Source organism: Cynara cardunculus (genome assembly GCF_001531365.2).
Source record: "Cynara cardunculus var. scolymus isolate 2C chromosome LG 5, CcrdV1, whole genome shotgun sequence".
In the NCBI taxonomy this organism is placed as follows: domain Eukaryota; kingdom Viridiplantae; phylum Streptophyta; class Magnoliopsida; order Asterales; family Asteraceae; genus Cynara; species Cynara cardunculus.
In genome coordinates, this window is record NC_037532.1 from 31,199,840 (window position 1) to 31,222,712 (window position 22,873).

The 22,873-nt window shown below is 31.9% G+C and overlaps 1 protein-coding gene across 1 annotated transcript; it reads left to right on the forward strand.

Annotated features, from left to right (window-relative positions):
- The first annotated feature begins 9,486 nt into the window (after positions 1-9,486).
- LOC112512134 (chalcone synthase 3) lies at positions 9,487-10,954 on the forward strand. Its single transcript, XM_025117980.1, has 2 exons — positions 9,487-9,682; positions 9,901-10,954. The coding sequence occupies exons 1-2, from the start codon at positions 9,487-9,489 to the stop codon at positions 10,908-10,910; spliced, it is 1,206 nt and encodes a 401-aa protein (XP_024973748.1). The 3' UTR covers positions 10,911-10,954.
- Positions 10,955-22,873: the final 11,919 nt, after the last annotated feature.

Here is a 22,873-nt window from a genome sequence, read left to right on the forward strand (position 1 = left end):
TCAGGTTACCTACACTTTTTAATAGAATGCTTTTAGACGATTTTCGGTAACAATTCTCATCAATTTCAAGTGCCAACAAGTCCTTATATTGTGAAAGAATCTATGAACGTTCCAACATGCTTAAAATACCTCTTAGGACACCTAAAAAACATTTAACACAATTCTAAGAACCCTAAACAAAATTTGCAAAAATCCAATTTCACACACCAAAATGGTAGCTAATATACACCTAAAGCATAAGTCTTTTTCTCAAACTTAGAGGCTAAACCAAACTTTCTTGTAAGAGTAAAGTTGTAGATATACCTCTTAGGGGTTCATATCAACTGGAATCACAGTGATTGGTACTATGGTGTAAGTACTACAGAATTTACTCTTGCTATGGTCTAATTACTACAGAATTTACACTAACGGAACGTAATTTTATATAGCTGCAGAACATGTTTGAAAATCAATATTTTTAACAACTTAGAGTCAAAACTAGGTTTAGGTGTAAACTACAAAGGTGTAGTACACTCATAGAGATTTGTATTGATATAAAGAGCGTCTCATTTGGACAAACAGTTGATTTTATACGAATTTTTAAACTTACAAAAACGAATCTGCCTCCTCTAATAACACCAATCTTGAAGAAATTCCATCAATCTTCAACTTTTAACCTATGAATCATGAATAAACTTAGGTTTAAATCATTTGCCTCAAAGTAGCAGAATCACAAAAATTAACTATAGTTATATCGTATCTTGAGCTCCTAGTTCCAATTATAATATCAATTCTTCAAAAACTCAAAGATTTAACAAGAAACTTTTAGGTTTAGAGATGAGATTTGGTTTTCTAGAGAGAGGGAGGAGAGATCGAGAGAGAGTTAGAGAGAGAGAGAAAGAAAATATGATTTAAAAAAACAACAATTTATATATATATATATATATATATATTTACAATATTTACTATCTAACCCTTGATCTTAAGCTTATTTGCAATATAATCCTACCTTGGCAATTCTTTTACACTTTTAGTCCTAACCAAGATTGTTTCAACCAACTTGGAACTCGAATGAATTTTTTGTAAAAGAAACTTTGCTTAAAAAAACAACTCTTGAAGACTAAGGTACAAGACAATAAAGCACGCTTTCACACTTGAACACAAATTGGTTTTCGTTCACTAGATTAGCTTAACCAAATACGGGGTATTATATGTATTAAGAATGGGGCCTAATATTTACAAGGCTTCAACTACTGTATGATATGATAGTGTTGAACCAAATCCACAATCGACAATTCAGTAGTAGTAGAAGAAAGATATGTCTTTTACTCAAAAGAAGATAGGTCTGTGAAATTCATTATATTTGATTTCTTGTGAAGTCCCATGTTTTGGTATACAGGACGAGATCATGATCTGGATTCTTATGATTTCTTGGTTGTTACATGGTGTTTAGGTATTATAATGTGCTACAAGCTACCAACAATTTGTTGATATGGGTAGGGGCGTTCATGGGTTGGGTTGATCAGGTTGAAGACATTTGAACAGCTCAACCCAGTGCTTGCGGTTTGAAAAAATTTAACCCAAACCAAACCAAAGTGCAACCCAACCCACCCCGTACGGGTTGGTCGGGTTGATACTTTGGTACATTAAAACATTTTTCTAACATTAAATATGTTATTTTTTCACTCATAATTTTTTTTCATCATCAACCATTTGATATAATTTATCCGTACTTCTTACGTATATCACATTCAGTTAATTTTCTCAATTTACATATATATGTTCACAGTTACTGAACATATATAAAAATGAGTTATATAGAGATGTGAAATTAGATTGAAAATATGTATATATGAAGAGCATACATGATAGTGTAATTGTTAATGTATATATTAATAGAAATTCAACAATCATATTAAATCCAAGAAATAAAAGGATATCGGGTTCATCGGGTTGAGTTTGGTTCAAATAAACCCAATATCAATCCAATACCTATGGTTTGACAATTTTACAACTCGATTAGACATCGGGTTGTTTTGGATTGAGTTATTTCGAGTTGGGTTGGGTTGATCGGGTTTTTGAGCACCCCTAGATATGGGTATATTTTGGTAAACTCATTCTGGTAGGTGTTCTTCAATCTCATGAACCAGATCTATTGAACAAGATGACCCCATTCGAAAAGACTTCATATCTTTTCTATTTGCTTTGGTTTCTTCATTTCTGCTCCCAGGTCTAATTTGTGAACGTGTTCTCGCATGTATACTTTCTTGAACATATACCGAGTATATTAAAACCAAAAAATAAGTTAACTGATTGCAAGTAAACGGTAAGTTGAAAAAGATAAGACTCGATCACCTATGAATTTTGTATTGTTGATCATTCAGTCTAAAATAAGTGTGATGTTATTGAGTTTGAGTTGTCTGAAAAGAATTCTAACATGCTCATTTGCTCCCTTGTCCTCTATCAACATTAACCTTATGACTGTATACCAATCTTCCCTTATGGTTATCACCTCATTCCAAATGTAAAAATAACATGACCTTCCCAAGTCGAGTGCGGTTCTAACGTCGTTTACCAATATCTCACTTCTTTTGTGGTGGAGCATAACAGGAGACCCATAATTACCAGAAACACTAAGAAGAATAGTGCTCTAAGTGGTCCCTCTGGACTCTGATACATTCTTTTTACGAGTTAACACTTTACAGTCGGACCCCGAACGAAAGTAGGACCAAAATCATGTGCACAACTTAGTGGAAGGCACTTGGGTCATGTGATAAAAGGCAAAGGGTTCATGTCACCTACAAATAAAAGGCGTTGTGTTTAGGTGTCATACGAGCAGTTTAGGGTTTTGTTTTGGATTAGCTCTTGTAAATTTTATTTTTTGGAGCTTGTTATTTGGGAAGGCTTTGGCTTATTGGGTTTTGCATCTTATAGATGCTTTCAAAAAAAAAAAAAAAAAAGGACCGCCAAATTGCCAATGATGACAATTGGAATGGGCTTTGGTTTATTTTCAAATATTTAGGTACCGTTTATCAAAATGTTTATCCAGTAAGTGCTTATTAATAGGATTCAATATTATAATTTATTTTGATGTGTAAGATTTTAGTATATCAAAACATATCGAATACAATAATTTACTGGATAAGCGCTTACCTGGGTAAGAGTCGTCATCCTCACTTACCGGGTAAGACTCTCCATCTTTCTCATCGCTCTTACACGGTAAAATTCTTGACCTTTTTCATGTTTATCCGATGAGGATATTTATCTGGTAAGCACTTATCAAGTAAGTGTTTTATACACGGCCCCTTAGATTAAACTTTTAAATTCCAATATTGGAAACAATATTTCATTTTTTATTGAACCTAAGACATTAATTGTACACAACTAGTTTAATAGCATAGATAATTAATGTATCTTAAATTCATATGTAACATATTATTTATTAAATGAGGCTATGAATTTATTATCGTGCACCAAGATTGCGATAGATAAACCAGAAGTACATTCATAATTGGAAATTCATATATTCATTAAAATTTCTTAAAATTAAAAAAAAATCAATAAAACTTTACATTTCAATTACAATTACTGAAATGGTTTTTTTTAAATTACAACATTAGTAATATTATTAAATTATTCGATATATTTAATAAAGTGTTATTTTTTTCATAATAAATTAATTTAACAGATTTTCTTTGATGATGATATGAAAAATCATTAATCTTTCATAAGCAATCAATTTCAGAATACAATTTCATTTCTTTTTATATATCGGTAATTATGAAATTACAGTTTCCTTTCTTTTTAAATCTATAATTATGAAATTACAGTTTCCTTTCTTTTTATATCTGTAATTACGAAATTACAGTTTTCTTTCTTATAGTTTACAACTAATTATTGTTTATATCATGTGGTTTTCAGTTCATTATTGTGGGCATCTGTAATATTACTTGATAATAAAACACTGACAGAGTTCGTTTTCGAGATGAAAAACAATGAATTACAAACTATATAAAGAAAAACGTATTTCATAAATATAAAAACAAAAATCATAATTTTTAACAAACGGTAACGAAAAAACATGATTAACCTTATACTTTTTTTGGAATTTACCTTAATTAATAATAAGAATATGGATAAGGAAAAGAATAATAATAGTAATATTATAATTTTTATTTCTTAATATAAACTAGTAATAGTATAATATTTTATTCTATTAATAATTATTATTATTTGGGAATGTATAGATTAAGATCTATACGAGATTCATACTTTGGAAATTATATCATATTGTACTTATTTTCTTATAAAAAATATATATATTTATTATAGGGCAAAATGCACAAAATAGCAATCTACTTTCATAAATTTCTTTATTATAGCATTGTACTTTCAGTTTTTCTTATTACAACAATGCACTTTCAAACTATTTTTTATTAGGACATTATACTTTGAAAAATTTACTCATTATAGCATTGGATAACCTTTTAATTTAAATTTACCCATTATACTAGGTTTTCATGCCACCTCATTGTCCACGTAAGCTGTCCACATGTACTATAGTGATGTAACTTTCTTACTACATCATGTACTTTCAAAATTATTTTATTATAGCATTTACTAGTTCTTATTAAACATTGTATTTTAATTTTAATATTTAGATATTTTACATGTTATTTAATAAATGTATTAAATAAATTAAAAAAATTATAAATTATTCATTAATATATCAATATCAATAAAACTAGTAGAACACAACTTATCTAGCTGATATTTTTCAAAAAATATGTGTTTTTTTAAAAAAAGAAAAATAATTTTACCAAAAAATATTATCTTTTAAAAAATATATTATATTTGTTCAAAAACTTTTTATTTGACATATAAATATATTAAATTAAGATTTTTTTATAGATAACAATTTATTTCGTTAATATTCAAAAAAAAAACTTTAAAAGATATGTATTTATTTGAAGAACATAAAATAGGAAAAGTTACATTTTTTACAAGCAAAATATATCTCGAAAATAATGTTTCATGTTTATTTAATAAATATCTCTAAGAATATTTAATTTGCATGCAACTTAATAAAAAAAAGTAAAAAAAAAAGTTTTTTTAGATTATAGCAATGAAAAATGAAAATTACTAATGATAATTTGAAATAGATTTTAATTTTAATTTTAGTTAAGTCATCAAAATGATGTGTCATCCACATCATCTCATTAAAGTCACACAAGCAAAAAAGTCAAAGGGTTAACCGGTTTAAAAGGTAACAGGTTACCAATTGCTATTATGAGTAGATTTTTTAAAGTACAATGTTTTAATAAAAAATAATTTGAAAGTACATTGCTGTAATAAAGAAAAACAAAAGTATAATGTTATAATAAAAAAAATTATGAAAGTAGGTTGCTATTTCATGCATTTAACCCATTTATTATATAAAAAAAACCCATCGAACTTTTCTATTTTGAATGAATAAATTACTGAATTATTTCATATTAGATGATTAAGTCCCCAAATATTTTTCTTAATAAATAAGTCATTGAAATATTTTAGAACTACATAAGTTTTAACCGTTCGCAAAACATTCATCGTTCAAACCCCTCACACCCAACAACAACGCTCCTCCTTGCTTGCTCCATCGTCGTTTGTCCATACTGCCCATCTCCACCGTCGATCTCCCTCTTTTTGATCATTTTTTTTCGATTCTCCCTCTTTTTTTGATCTGTCTATACTATTCTATTAAAATGTTGAAAAAGATAGAGAATCGAGAGATATAAAAAACGTATCAAAAAGAGCGAGGTCGATGGTTGAAATTTTCGATCCGATTTTATCCCGTTACCATTGAATTATGTGATTATGGTCAGTCGGTTTAAATTGAATAATATAACTTTTTATATACTACTATTTTATTATGACTTAATCATTTAAAATGAGAAAGTTTATTGATTTGTTTTAAAACTTATTATTAAAAATAAAACAAAATAAAAAAGTTAGGTTTTATAATGAAATAAGCAAACATGACGTATTCAATGTTGTGAAAAAAGAAAAAGAAAAGGCAAACATTGGATCGTAGCGGTCTATTAGTTTCAGCCTTTTAGGATTTAAATGTTACAAAAGAAGCAAACGTGGAAGGATCGTAGCCGTCAATTAGTTTTAGGATGTGAATGTTCATAAGAGAAGCAAAGGTGATTGCATCCTAGCCGTTGATTAGAGAAGCTAACCCCCATTTTCGTGGCCTCATCTTGCCCACAAGTCCTACCTAACTCACTTTTCTCTTTCTACTATGAATCCTTTTTTTCACAACAAATGCATGTTAAAATAAATAAAATTTTTAAATGATAATTAGTCGAATTGACCGGTCAACATCCGGAAAACTATTAAGAAGTTTACAAACAATTGATTATTCTACGAGTGATATAGAATTCGTTTTATCTGTTTTCGTTAACCAATTTGATTCAACTGTCTGATTCATTTTGTTAAAAAAAGAGTATTATATTAACTTCTACAGCGTTTCCACTAAACCGGTCATAGGATCTCCACTAGAGAGGTAAAATTGCATGCCTCGGGGTTAGGGATATGTGGATGAAGCAGTAAGCCGAACCCTTGATCTCTCACTCTTTCTACAAACTTTTATATATATAAACACAAGGGTGGTGCCTCCAAATATCAAAAGTACCAGGAGGTCCTAGGTTCAAATCCAAGGAGAAACAAAAAATCCCTTTGTGGCTACGGAGGTTCAAATGCGGTGATTCCGGGCTATCTGCAAAGCAGGTGGTCGTTCTGGGATTAGTCGGCTCGCATAGCGGGTTGAATATCCAAGTTAATTAAAAAAACTTATATATATATATATATATATATAGAGAGAGAGAGAGAGAGAGAGATTGTTTCAAATACAACCAATCATATTTTTATAACCAATGCAACCCAATAAATTGAGATATTCATAGAAATGGTGAGAGTTCATTTATTATGATTCAAATATTTATGGAAGATGAATATGGTTCATTAATTATGATCAATACTTTATAATAGAAAACAAACAAAACTTCTATGAAATCACAAATTAATCAAATTAAATGAAAGATTGAGATTGGATTGTATTGGTTGCACAAATGTCCAGAGTTGTATAATAACCAACCTCTCTCTCTCTCTCTCTCTCTCTCTCTCTATATATATATATATATATATGTGTGTGTGTGTGTTTTACCTTTTTACCTTGCAAGCTAAAGCTATAGAAACTTATATTTAATACGTCAACAATAAAATATAACTCGTTTTCACATACATCGAGTGAAATCGTCCACTCGAATTTTAAAAGGTATAACTATTACATTGACATAAAACAACGTTTAAAACAACAACTTATCATGAGTTACGAAAAAAAAACATGTGTCAAGGTTGCTTGTTTTTCTGCTTTTTTATGATTTATATGATTTCAGTTTTCTTGTAGTAGAAAACAAAACAACTACAATATTTTGTTGCAAGAATTGTCGGTCTTTTTTGCTTTTGATCGACTAATGTTCTGTTTATAAGTCGTAAAACTAACCGATACATAACTATGTTTGTCCATGTTTCTTCATTATAAACAAGGAAATAAAATCGACCCCAAATTAACAATGTAAGCACATGGGTTAATAACTCCGTATTCTTGAAAACGGGTCTACAAACAAATTCATTAATATGACACTCGTGACTTTTCAACCGTAAATTGAACAATCAATTACTTCCACATACCTTTATGCTTCCAATATATAATTTGATCGACCGTTGTATACTATTTTTTATGTATTTATACATAACTTTCGTTTAACCTTTCGAGAACGCCTTTATTTATTTTTTTTCTTTTTTGTAATATTTGGTACAGTTGGTACCATACTATACGTTTAAAGCTCAACTAATCTATGTTTCATTTTTTGATGTATTCTGATATAATTATCGTTTAGCACTTCAAAATTACTGCATCTTCTTATAGAAACCCGTACAGTTGTTCCCAAAGGGTATGTTTAAAGCTTAACATTAATACTTCTCCTTTATACAAATGCTACCTTTGGGTGGCTATTTAACACTCACACTTGTATCGTACTTTTATTTGTTCTGATCATTATAAAAAAAAAAGTGAACGATCCAGAAAAGTCAGGACCATTTTCCAAGTATTCGTAATTAAATCATCATGATAGGCGTGTGGATATGTGCGTAGTTCGAAAATCAAGAATATAATGCTTATGTTTGGCAAACTAGGTTGATGAAATAACTGATATATAAGAAATTAGTCATGTTTTGTAAAAACCACCTTATAAGTTATATAACAATGTAAAATGATCTAAAAGGACATGTTAAAAAACTAATTAGAAAAATATAAATGGCATAACTGGAAGAAAATTACTGAAAGAAAAACCTTGAGACTTTTTGAAACGCTATCTCAATTAATTTTTCAAAGAGGGCTTATTAAACGAGACTTTTTAAATAAACAAAAAAAAAAGGCTAGTTTATGGTTTCCAAACATAATCGATGCTTTCAATTAAAAGATTAAATGCTACTGTAAAAAGCAGAACTACCCAATCGATTTAATTAGTCATGTCAATTCTATACACAAGTGTAGAACGATCTACACAAAACTACGAGAAGCGTACTTGCTCTACGAGTACCCTTTAAAGAACCAAGATCCGTTGGATCATCTCGAAAAAAACGAGCTAAGTATCGGAGACTTTACGAACTCTTGAGATGAAGCATGAAGTGATAACAAATTCTCCATTAAAAATGTTTGTATCGTTAGTGGCTTGTTTGTGCAAGAAGGTCTGTAATCAGAAACCCTAGTAAGCCGACGTTCAGCCCTAAAAGCATTATATAAGACACAAATTAAGGGGTCGTTTGCTTACCTTTTAATAGTTCTATTAAGAGGCAAATTCTGAACCGTTAAGAGGTGAATCTTGTTTGTCTCTTAATGGTTTTAAAACCATCTGAATGATTTTGTATCATGAATCTCCTTGAACCATTAAGAGCCCTAATTTCATTGTACACAATTACCAAACAATTATATTTCATTTTGCACTATATCATTAGAGTCTATTAATCATTCTGACTACTTAATCATTATGCACCAAATCATTCAGCAATTGCCAAACAGCCTTTAAGTACACAGAGGTTAGGTAGATGATTGACTTAAGAGCCAAGTATGACCCGATCTCCAAAGGAATGGTAACTCTCGTATAGAGTTATTCGACTCAGACACTCAGATGTATACCACACTTAAATCTACGCCCTGAAAGCTTAAATTTAACAATCGTAGATTAAGAAAAGTCAATAAAAATAAATAGAAATGTAAATGCATATTTAGGATAAAAAGCTAATGGTTTTTCATAAAAGGTACAATTTTAATGAAACCTTAACAACCACCAATTGCTTATAACTGTAGCTACCACTTCGTGTCTATATATATAGAACGAACATAAACCTTTTTGCATATCATTTGTTACGCTTATACAAAACTTCAAATTAAACAAACCGATCATGGCCTCTTCTCCTGTAGTCGTGGATATCAATACGATTAGAAAATCCCAACGGGCACAAGGTCCGGCCTCCATCCTTGCTATCGGCACCGCCACTCCTCCAAATTGTGTTTATCAGGCTGATTATCCCGACTACTATTTTCGCATCACCAAGAGTGAACATATGGTCGATCTCAAAGAGAAATTTCAACGCATGTGTACGTATACTTGTCTCTATATTTCTATTCCATCTTTTTGCTCACAATCTCACACATATCCGATTGGGCGGATGTAAGATCTTCGTACATCTTGGTGTCTTCAAAACCCTAATGAGATTTACCTGTTTTAGAAAATTTGTTTTACGTTTTTCCGATCATAAGAACGTCTACAAACGAAGTTGTTATCTGTTCATCATGAGATTTTTGAACATTTGCAGGTGATAAATCGATGATAAGAAAACGATACATGCACATAACTGAAGAATTCTTGAAAGAAAACCCTAATATGTGCGAGTATGAAGCTCCGTCGTTGGATGCTCGACAAGATTTGGTGGTGGTGGAGGTCCCGAAGCTCGGAAAAGAAGCCGCCGTCAAAGCCATCAAAGAATGGGGGTTACCCAAATCCAAGATCACCCATCTCGTTTTCTGCACCACCTCCGGCGTCGACATGCCGGGAGCCGACTACCAGCTCACCAAACTCCTTGGCCTCCGGCCGTCGGTCAAACGTTTGATGATGTACCAACAAGGCTGTTTCGCCGGCGGCACTGTCCTCCGTCTAGCCAAGGACCTTGCAGAGAACAACAATGGCGCTCGAGTCCTCGTGGTTTGCTCTGAGATCACCGCTGTCACCTTCCGCGGACCCAACGACTCGCACCTCGACTCACTAGTAGGTCAAGCTCTCTTCGGAGATGGGGCTGCAGCCGTTATCATCGGTTCGGACCCGGACTTGACCGTCGAGCGGCCGTTGTTCGAGATGGTGTCTGCAGCTCAGACCATTTTACCGGATTCTGAAGGCGCAATCGATGGACATTTGAGAGAAGTAGGACTGACGTTCCATCTTCTCAAGGACGTCCCTGGATTGATATCAAAGAATATAGAGAAAGCATTAACACAAGCCTTTTCTCCATTGGGTATAAAGGACTGGAACTCCATTTTCTGGATAGCTCATCCCGGAGGTCCGGCGATACTTGATCAGGTGGAGCTAAAGCTTGGTCTGAAAGAAGAAAAGATGAGGGCTACAAGAAGCGTACTAAGTGAATATGGGAACATGTCGAGTGCTTGTGTGTTGTTTATTATCGATGAAATGAGGAAGAAGTCGATCGAAGAAGGGAAGACGACGACCGGAGAAGGGTTGGAGTGGGGTGTTTTGTTTGGGTTTGGACCAGGTCTCACGGTGGAGACGGTAGTTCTTCACGGCCTTCCGACCACCATTCAGATTGCCAACTAATATTAGTGTTTTGAAGTGGAACTTTGATTGATTCTCGTTCAATCTATTTTAACTAAATTATTATTAAATGGTGTGGAATAAATTTGGAATGTATTTTTTATATTTGTTTGTGTTTGTTAACATTAATAATATATATATATATATATATATATGTGTGTGTTTATTTGTAAATTATAAGTAAAGATTGTATTTTTTTTCCTAATTTTGAAATATATTAAATATTAATTATATGTTATATGTTCAACCTTTGAATGGAAAACTAAAAACATTATTTTAAAGGTAACACTTGTTATTTTATGTTGTTCAAAAAAATACATATTTTTTAAAGTCCTTTCTAAAATGTTAACGAAATAAATTGTGTTTTACAATTTTTTAATATTGTTATATTAACAAATAATTCAAAAAAATCTAATTAATTTAATCTATTTATACGTCAAATAAAAGTTTTTGAACAAATATAATATATTCTTTAAAAGATAATATTTTTTTGGTAAAAAACAAACAATTCTTATTTTCTTTTTTCAAAAAACACATATTCTTTAAAAAAATATTAGCGAGGTCAGTTGTCTTCTATTAGTTTTATTAATATTGATATATTAATGAATAATTTAGAATTTTTTAATTTATTTAATATATTTATTAAATAACATGTAAAATATCTAAATATTAAAATTAAAAGTACACTGTTTAATAAGAACTAGTAGATGCTATAATAAAATAATTTTAAAAATACAATGTTGTAATAAGAAAGTCACGTCACTGCAGTACATGTTGAGAGCCTACGTGGACAATGAGGTGACATAGAAACCTGGTATAATGGGTAAACTTAAATCAAAAGGTTACTCAATGCTATAATGGTAAATTTTTCAAAGTACAATGTTTTAATAAAAAATAGTTTGAAAATAATTTGTTGTAATAAGAAAAACTGGAAGTACAATATTACGATAAAGAAATTTATGAAACTATATTGTTATTTTGTGCATTTTGTCTTATTTTAAACCACCAGTTCTAATAATCTTGAAATTAAATTATAGAAAATATTCCGATAATAAAAACATCAAGAAACCCAGTCAAGTAAAAGCCGGACATGTCGTCAAGATGACTCAAATATGAAATTCAATTATCATCCATTTGGATTGTGATGTACCAGCTTTCCTAAGTTTAAATTTAGACATTGTCAAAACTCTTTCAGACCATCTAAAAGATTAATCAATACGTGTAAACTAACCTGAATACCAACAATTACCTATAAAAACTATCAAAATCCAAATTTTGTAGCTTGCTTTTTATAAAAAAAAAATGTTCATTAAAAATCATAAATAATATCATAAACCAAATATAATTATTTAATAATTAATACAAACATGATTTTAGAGGTGAGCAAAACCCACCCAACCCAAAAAACCTGACCGAACCCAATCCGAATTCTATAGAAAACCTCGACCCCACTATTCGATTTAGTCCAAAACTCGAAACCCGAAAATTATGCGGGTAAAGTAGGATCGGGGTGGGTTATCCATTTTGGTCCTTGACCCATCCGAAACCGACCTTGTTATAAACCTAAATTCTAAGGGGGCGTTTGATTTGCATATTATGAAGGAATCTGATGGAATTGGAATGTTGAAATCCATTGACCAAATTCCATGCCATTGTTTGGTTCATTCTTTTTCACGAAAGGATTCCTCAAAATCCTACAAATTCCACAAATAAATGAATTTAACATTCCTTAGCAACTACATGTATTTTGATGGAATGAAATTCTCTATTTTTATAATACCAAATATACACTTAACCCAATATACTCTAATCTCATAAAACCTAATATGACCATCGTCGACCACCTCCAACCACCGTCAATCTGAACCACCGCCGACCATCGCTATATGAACCACCACCGACCTGAACCATCACCGATCTGAACCACTGTCGATCATCGCTATCTGAAACACCACAGACCACCATCTATCTGAACTACTGCCAACTATTACCGATCTGAACCACCGCTGATTTGAACCACCGCCAACCATCACCGATCTGAACAAACACCAATCTGAACTACATCCGACCACCGCCACCTGAACTACCACGAACCACCACCGATTTGAATCACTGTCAACCATCGGCGACTACCATCGATCTAAATCACCGTCGAAGACCGCGACCACCAACAATTTGAACCACCACCGATCTGAACCACTGTCCATCTGAATCACTGCTGACCACCTCCATCTGAACCATCGTGGACCACTATCGATCTGAACCACTGTTGACCACCGCCATCTGAACCACTGTCGACCACCATTGATCTAAACCACCGTGGACCACCACTGATCTGAACCACTACTGACCACCAGTGACTACCATCGATTTGAATCACCATCAGATCTGAAACACCACCACCACTACCGATCTAAAACACCGTCCATCTGAACCACCGTTGACCATCGCCATTTGAACCACTGCCGAACACCACTGATCTAAACCACTGTGGACCACCACCGATCTGAACTGCTATCTATTTAGTAACGTCATTTGGCTTATGATTATATTTGGGTTGTGTATTTTATATTGTTTTACATATTAAATACATATTTTATTAAAATATTTTTAGTTTTAAAAAGTTAAAATTTTCGAAAAAGCGCATTTTGGTCATTTACCAATATTTCATTACAATTCCAAAGCTACATTCTGTGAACCAAACTGACCTATTTCAATTCCTTAACAGATTGACAACATTTCATTCCAATTCCTTTAAAGTCAAATTTCTTTAACAAATTTCATTTCATTCAAAAACATTTTGCGAACCAAACGCCACCTAAATTTCTTTTTCCTTATACACAACATATATGTTTAACCACTGACACTTAGACATTTATTTATAATATTGTGTCATTCTTGTTCTTATCCTTAATTTTGATGTCGACTTGTCTTCGAAGATTGTGGTTGATGTGATTGACCTCCAAATGGGTCGATCTTTCAAAAATCACCGAACAAAGCTGCAGGAGCATTTTTTAAAATGTCATGGCCAAGAGGACGTGGAAAGAGCCAAAGGAATGAACCCAACTGACTTGAACGTTACAGATGATGCTTGGCATATACTTTGCGATTACTGGAGTTCGGAGAAGTTTCATGTAAGTTGTTTATTTTCTATATCTTGAAAATGTCTTGGTAAGAAATATAAAAAAAATAAAATAAAAAGTGACAAATGATCCATACCTGTATTGTTTTTGGTTTTAGATGAGGGATTATGTAACATTCAGTTAGTTATATCAGAATTGCTCATTTAGGCACAACACCATTGAACAAAGAGTTACATGCATACACAATTTAGTATCTCCTAAGCTTGACTGTAAACTAAAAATTAGTTGGGCATGTTTATAGTCATACGTTTTAGAGTAGAGGACAGGTTTCCGTATATCCTACTCTTAAATGAGATATAATGGGTTCGTTTTTGGTTTAGGTTGGTTTAAAGTCATACCCTTGGCGGCTGGGCAGCTTCATTCTGGACATCCTCGTTCACTTTGTAGCATCTGTGCATCCTGATTGGTTTAAATATCTATAATGAAACCTTAAAAGATAATATAACAAGGGGTTGACTAACTCAATTTAAGGAAATTGTTGATAGTGATGGACCATAACTAATCAAGATTATCCATAATGCTTATCCATCATGCATGCTTGATCTAAAAAAAATCTGTAGTGAAACCTTAAAAGATCTTATAATATGGGGTTGACTAGCTGAATTTACGAAATTGTTGATAGTGCCGGACCATAAATAATCAATATGATCCATCATAGTTTAATTAAGATTATCAAATGAATCAACCCGTCATTCTTTGATTAGTAAATTGGTGGAAACTTCCTGGAATATTTCATATCATTTGCTCGTTATTGTCATATTAGTGTATGTAAATGTGGCATGCTCCCTTTGTCTTGTAATAAATGTAAACTGTAAAAACCTAGTATTTCTTATATTTATGACTTGTATCTTTTTGGGTACTTGTAACTTTCCTTCTTTCTGGTGCTTTTACATTGTTTAATGTGTTTTCATCCTAGTAGATCTCCCCATGTGTATTCTCCGTTGTTGCACAACTTAAATGAGATTGCACATTAGAGGAATTGATGCTTATCTGCAGTTTAATGTGCTTTCATGTTTCATCCTACTGTTTGAAACCTACCTACTGTTCAGCTTTGCACAAAAAAGATCCAAGATTTCTTGAAACTTCTATAGATTCCAAAGAAGGCAGTAAAAGAAAAAGCATTTGAGAAATTTGGGAAGGGGTTCATATTAATGCATTTCTCTGTTCAGATGCAAAGTACCCACAGGAAGATGTTGGTGTTTAAGTTTTCTCTTCACATGGCTGACATGACACTTTTTCTTAAAACACATAGCAACGAAACCCCAAAAGTTGAGTTTAGATAATAACATTGAGATCAGATAATTTAGCTGTGTACAGTTTCTATTGAGATCACCCAATGTAGCAATCAATTTTGCAGTTTGGTAGTAGCCTTTTTCCGTTTGGTTTGGTATTTATTGCAGTTACATTTATGTTGGGCATCTCTCTTTATCTTTTTTATTGCTAAAATCTCAGGCATATATACGGACTTTGAAACATATTTTTATCTTTGTTATTGCTAAAACCGTATTTTGTTTCTGTAGGCTATGTCAAAGAAAAATTCTGAGAATAGGGGGAAGCGAAAGTATGTTGCTTTAAACGGTACAGCGACCACTCCAAATCACCATTTTCGAAATAGAGGATTGTCTGACAATCTTCTTATCGGTGAGATAGAGACTTTTCGAAAGTTACATTATAGAGAAAAAGAAGGTTGGGTTAATGACTATTCTCGCACTTCATATGTAAGTTACGTTTAACGAACTCTTTTGTATGTCTTCATCGTTTTATAAATCACTAAGAAATATATATATATATATATATATATATATATATATGATTTTTATGTCCATAGAAGAACATGGTAGAGATTAAGCGGCAAACTGAATCAACAGAAAATCCCCCGGGTGATCTAGAGATTATGCAACAAGTCTTAGGTAAAAGATTTGCATATATTCGGGGATGGTCTAGGGTCCCGAACACTAGGAGCGATTCTACAAGTTCGCAACATAGCACCGGTGCGTCAGGTCAATTGAGCCAGACCGAGATGTCTAATAGACTTGCTTCAACAGAGTCCGAGCTTGCTTCAACCAAATCCGAGCTCTTTCTTATGAAAGATGAAGTCGCTGAGTTGCGACAAATGGTGAGGTCAATTGTATATGGTCGGTCAGTTTCAAATTTTTCATCTTCATTAACTGTTCAAGACCAATGTTCGGAGACTCAAGATCGTTAAACATGCTATGATGATTTTGGATGTTTTTTTTGTTGATAAATTTAGACGATATATGAACACGTTGAATATTAAATTTGGATGGTTCTTATATATATTAAATTGTTTTGAGATTATTATTAATTTGTTCCTAATTAATTTAATATTATTTATTAGTTTAATTTTATTATAATATATATATATATATATATATATGCAGTTGAATTATGGATGAAATAAATATATAATATATTTTTTAGAGAATGAATTGAATTTTTAAAAGTGTAATTAAAGATAATTTTTAGAGAAGATTTTGAGTTTGTGTATCTAAATATCATATTTAGAGAAGATTTTGTAAGTGTAACTAACGAGTACTTTTAGAGTAGGTTTTTTAAAAGTGTCACTAAAGCCAATATCTTTAGAGAAGCTTTTCAATTATCTTCTCTAAAAGTATTTTTTAGTAACTCTTACAAACCGTCACAAATACTTGAAAAGTGTCACTAATATATATACCTTTTAGAGAAGCTTTGAATAAAAAGTTGACTAACCTTTAGAGATGTTTTGAAAGTGTATCTAAAGCCTCTCTAAAGGCTAACAAAAACACAACCTCCGAAAACCCTCTCTAAAACCTTTACCTACCGTTACACAGAGAAACTCTTTGACAATATTAAAAAGCTTATCTAAAGGCTTTAGAGAAGCTTTTAAGTACAAAACAATACCTTCTTTGAAGGTCATTTTTCTTGTAGTGCTTCTAAAGTATTTCAATGAGATGACGGTCATAATCTCGGGATCTTTTTATGTGACTTCTAATTCTTATTTATCTGAGATATCTAATTTGAGTTGCATTCTTGCAGATATGATGCAATCTTCGATTAAAACCGAACACGTAAAACTTTTTAGTTCTTAATTATGTTTCTTGACTAGTTGACTATCATCTTCTTTTTTTTCATAAACAGGAAATGCTTGAAAAAATGAAAAGTTTGAAAAATATTGGGGTGATCCGGTAAAGATGAATTTCATAATCTTCTTTGCATATTGGACCTGAGAGATAAAGTTGAATACATTTCAGTCCTGTTGAATCAGATGTACGGTAAAGACGCAGGTGAATAATGTTTTAAGAAGGTGAAGTCCAAATTCACCTCCTTATTTGAGGACTTTGTGGCAGAATATTCTACATCTAAAACTTCTAATGTTGTCAATTCTCTACCTAATAAATGTGAAAATGATATCCCTATAAAAGGGTCCAGTCTAGATTAGTGATGGCCAAACCGGTCTGGTCCGGCCCGGGACTGCCGGAGGATCGGGACCGGGACCGGTTATGGGATCGGCCTGGCCCGACCCGATTTTTCAAAAATGTAGCCATTTTTGGCGCTTTTTTGTATTTTTTTGCTTTATAAACACTATATATAAGTGTATTGGTTGAGGGATTTACATACCAAGTTCTCGATTCGCAAAAAATGCAAAAAAAACGTTCACAATTATCGTATATTTTGTAAGACAATGTAATTTTAATTATAATAAAACGCATTTCTAAAGTGTATTTGAGTGACTCAATTACAAATTCTATAATGTATTAAAATATATATATCATTAAAAAATAAAAATAAAAAAAAAAGAATTTTTTAATGACCAGGACCGGCGGTTAAAGTTTGACCGGGCTCAACCTTTTCGAATGGGACCGGTTATGCCGGGACCGGTTATGGCCAGTTATGAGAAATCTTGGGACCAGTTGGGTCCAGCCCGACCCGGGACCGGTTTTTGGCCATCACTACTCTACATTAAAAAGTCAAAGCAGAAGATGGAAAGTGGTGATTTGCTAAACAAAAAGACGAGCTTGAATTATATCTAAGTGAGTCCAATTAGGGCTGTAAACGAACCGAACGTTCAGCGAACCGTTTGTGAACCGTTCGGAGGGAAGTTCGTTTATGTTCGTTTATTTAATAAATGAACGAACATGAACAAATTTTTTTGTTCGTTTAGTTAAACGAACAAACATGAATAAGAGTCTCGTTCGTTCATTTATGTTCGTGAACGTTCGTTCATTTACCGACGTTTACGTTCGTTTATATTCGTTCGTTTATGTTCGTTTATATATTAAATTTAATATATAATCTTTTATTTATTTACTTTGAATTCAAATAATATTTATTTATGTTCGTTTAACCCGTTCGTTTATGTTCGTTTATATATTAAATTTAATATATAATCTTTTATTTATTTACTTTGAATTCAAATAATATTTATTTATGTTCGTTTAACCCGTTCGTTTATGTTCGTTTAGCTCGTTCGTTTACGTTTGTTTAGCATGTTAACGAACGAACATAAACGAACACGAACACACCTGATTTCTAAACGAACGAACACGAACACAAATATTTTTGTTTGTTTACCGTTCGTATTCGTTCGTTTGTTCGGTTAAGTTAAACGAACGAACATGAACAAGCCTTCATTCATGTTCGTTCGGTTCGTTTACAGCCCTAAGTCCAATGTAGATGATAATAGCAGTGATTTTGATGTTCTAAGATGGTGGAAAGTCAATAGTCAAAGGTTTCCTGTACTTTCAAAAGTTGCTATAGATATCCTTCTTGTGCCAATTTCAGTCGTGGCATCTGAATCTGAGTTTAGTACAAGTGGGAAGGTGTTGGATAATTTTCGGAGTTCTCTAACTCCTAAAATATTAGAAGCAATATTGTGTACGCAAGATTGGTTAAGGGGCCCTACTCAGCCTATTGCGGTTGAAGAAAATTTAGATAAAATCGAGAAGTTTGAGAAAGGCACAAATAACATTAAATTAATTTGAGACTTTTGAGTATGATTCATAGCTATCACCTACGGTTACTTCTTTACACTTTTTAATTTGTTTATGAACTTGCAGAATTGACAAATTTAAGAACTTTGGAGTGTTGTCCGTGACCGTGACGATGATAGTTCGGTTCTGATTGAAGAATGAAGACTGAAGATTTGATGATTTGATGGTATTTGAAATTGGATCTTGATGTTAACTGTTAAATTGTTAATGGTATTTTGGTAAACTTTCCTAATTTGGTTAATTGGTCTGTTGATTGACGATAAACTTTGACACTTTGTTGAACTTGAACATTTAGTTCGTAATAGTTAGTTGTTTGTTCATTTTCTTGACTTCAGTTTTTCGATTTTTAATGTTACATATTGGGATAATGGGAATATGCGATCATAGGTCTGGAAGCTGGAATAGACGTTCACAGGAAGCAAAGTTATGAAAGTGGCGAAAAACTAAAAATGGCCCCAGAACCCGACCCAAACCGAACCTGACCAGATCTGAAACCCGTAGGTTATCTTTTAAAAAAATCGGGGTTTTGGGTTCTGATATCATCCCGAAAACCCGATCGGTTCAAAAAGAATGGGGCCCGCCCCGCCCCGACCCATGCTCACCTCTACATGATTTTCAAGGGCATGAACACAAAGTTTACCTAAGAAACACATAGTGAAAACAAACAGTATTTGTTTCACTATGTGTTTTTCCTCATTTTTCAATTTATTTTAAAATATGTAAATTTTTTAACATATTGTCAAATAATTAATAATGATGATTACTACAAATTTTTTGAATCTCTCGATAAGTGATTTAGTTAAGTTACAAATGTTGGAAGACTGATACAAAATATCGATTTTGATTGAAATGTGATAGATTACCCTATGTTGTATCACTTTGTGTTTGTGCTATTAAGCATCACGATTATGCTACTTGTTATGTGTCTTCCTAAAGATGCATAAAAATACCGAAGCTTGAAACTTGGTTTAGGCCAAGCCTCCAAGATTGATCAAGCAGAAGGTTTGGGGGTAGCCCGAGGCTTAGGCTCGAACTGAAAAAACTGAAAATTGATTGGACCTTTTTTAACCCCAAAGTCAATCTTACAGACCAAAGCCTAAAAACGGCTGGATCTTTTTTTTGCTCATGCAAAATGGGTTTGGAAGGCCCAGGCCCGAAAAAAACCCAAGTCTTGTGCATCTCTACGTCTTGTCTAGAGATGGTCAAATGGGTCTGGCCCGGGACCGGTTTGGGACCGGTTATAGGTCTGACCCGGGACTGGCCTGATTTTTTTCAAAAAAAATGTATTTTTAGCTTTTTAAATGTATTTGATTGAAAATCAAATTACAAATTTTACAATAAAACATATTTTTTAAGTGTATTTGATTAAAGACCAATTATAAAACTATAATAAAACGTAATTTTTAAGTGTATTTGATTGAAAATCAATTATAAAACTACAAAAAAAGTATTTTTAAGTGTATTTGATTGCCCTAATTAGATATTTCAAAATGTATTAGAATAACATTAAAATATTTTTTAAAATTTATCAAAAAAAATATAAAAAGAAAATGTTTCTTTAATATAGAACCGGTTTGGGCCGAGAGACTGGTTACAAGTACCTTTAACCGGGTCTTAATATTTTTTACTACCGGGATCGATCCCGAATTGTTGTATGTCTGATATTTTTTAAATGTAAAATTAGATTTAAAAAAGTAGCAATAATAACCTCTTCTCGAGATTGTCCTAATAATAATGATGATTGAGAACTTGTTAACTACTGTTTTTTTAATAAGTCTATAGTTATATATAATGAGCCCATCATCACTGTAAAGTGCCCCTCCATGTATTACATTGTGAACAGATCATATTGTTTTCTATCTGTATCTTTCATTTCATAACGATAAAAGAACGACATGTATTATTAATACTGTTATGAGAATATCAGTATACAATTTCAAGTTTACAAATCGTGACATTTTTATCAGGTTACTATATGTGTCATAAAATATACAGGTTGGATAACAAATAAATTTCCCAGATGGATCAAAACATGTTAGATCGGATTCTAATCTCTATTGACTCGTCTATAATTTTTTTAAATCATTATATTAATAAATATATAAAATATGATCTGGAAAATAAATATTGCCTGAAAGGACCACTTATCTACGATAAATATATTTTTATCACCAAACAAATATTAAACGATCTTATTTTTGTATGTTTGGTGATCAAAACACATAAATATAAAGATTTGACGTTAAGTTTTAAAAAATTAAAACTTTTTTTAAGTATATAATATTTATATACAGCAGAATAGAACAGATAAACTCACACACCTTCCTCATATTTGGTAAAGTTTGACCACTTGACTTGCTAAGAGTTCAAAGACTTAACCGCTAGGTCAAAGGCCATTTGATAAAACTAGAAGGTACTCACGTAATGCAGCGAGATGATCTTAATTTTAATGTGTCGCTTTATATTTTGGGTGTATCAATGTTATAATACGATTTTATGTGGTTTTAAAAAAATGTTTTTATTTTTAAATGAAATATAAATTTGAAAATATTATAAAATTTTGATAAAAATAAGCGATATTAGTATCAAATTAACTATTTAAAAGTTCTTTTTTTGTGTAATTTTTTTAATTCAAATTTTTATTATAATTTAATTGAATTTTAAAAACAAACTAATTTATTTTTGGTTTAATAAAATAATTTCTTTAAAATAATAATTAAGTATTCTGCTAGAACTCAATAATTATCTTAATTATATTTTAGATTTTTTATATTTAAAATGATGTTTATCATGTATTTGATTATGTTTATCCACAGTTAGTTATACGAATTCGAATATGAAGCTTTAATAAGTTGTACCTACGCACAATCAACTTGTAATCTTGAATTTTAAGTAATATCAATCAACAAACAGTACTTTATGCATAAAAATTTGTTTTTAAGAGTTTTTATCAAATGCTTTATAATATAGTATAGATAAATAATAGAACTTTAATAAAGAAAGAAAAATAAAAGGTTAGCATGGACAATTGGATGGTGAAGGATAGGGCTAGGAAGCCACCACGTCCCGTAACCCATATGTAAGGGGGCATCAGGAGTGAACGACATGCAAAAGAGGCAGACATCAAGAGTAACGAGATTGGACGGGGCCAAGGGGAATTGATTAATAGGTGTCGACGATGATCGTTGGTGTGGTAAGTGAGGTGGTGGCCCATGGGTGTCATAATTTGGTGTGGGTAACAACCTATACTGTATAAGTTCTTGATATGCGAATTTTTATTTAAAATTAAATTTATCTGAAAACTTACTATAAACTTTAAATTAATTAATTTTAATTCAACGATTTTGAAATTTATAATTGGATTATAGAGAATGATGATTATTCTATAAATTTTCAACTTATGGGTGTTTGAGATTACTTATTTGAAATAACTTATATTTTTCTATAAATGTCCTTATCAACTTATTATAAGTTATAATGGTTTAATTTTTTCAAAAACTTCTTATTACCGGTTTGATATCGGTATAAGTTGTTTATCCAAACACTCAAAAATGTTTATTACCGGTATCACACCGAAATAAGTCAATAAGGGGCTGTTTGTTTGCCTCTTAATCGCTAAGAGGCAGAGGCTGTTTGGCAAAAAAATAGAACCTCTTAATGGTGACAATTGGCTCTTAACCATTTTGCATCCGAAACCTCACTAAACCATTAAGAGGTTCATTTTTCCAACTATGCCCTCCTTTCCCAAATCATCACCGTCTTCTCCCCCCATCTCCTTCTTCCCCCCTCCATCACCGTCTTCTCCCCCCATCTCCTTCTTCCCCCCTCCATC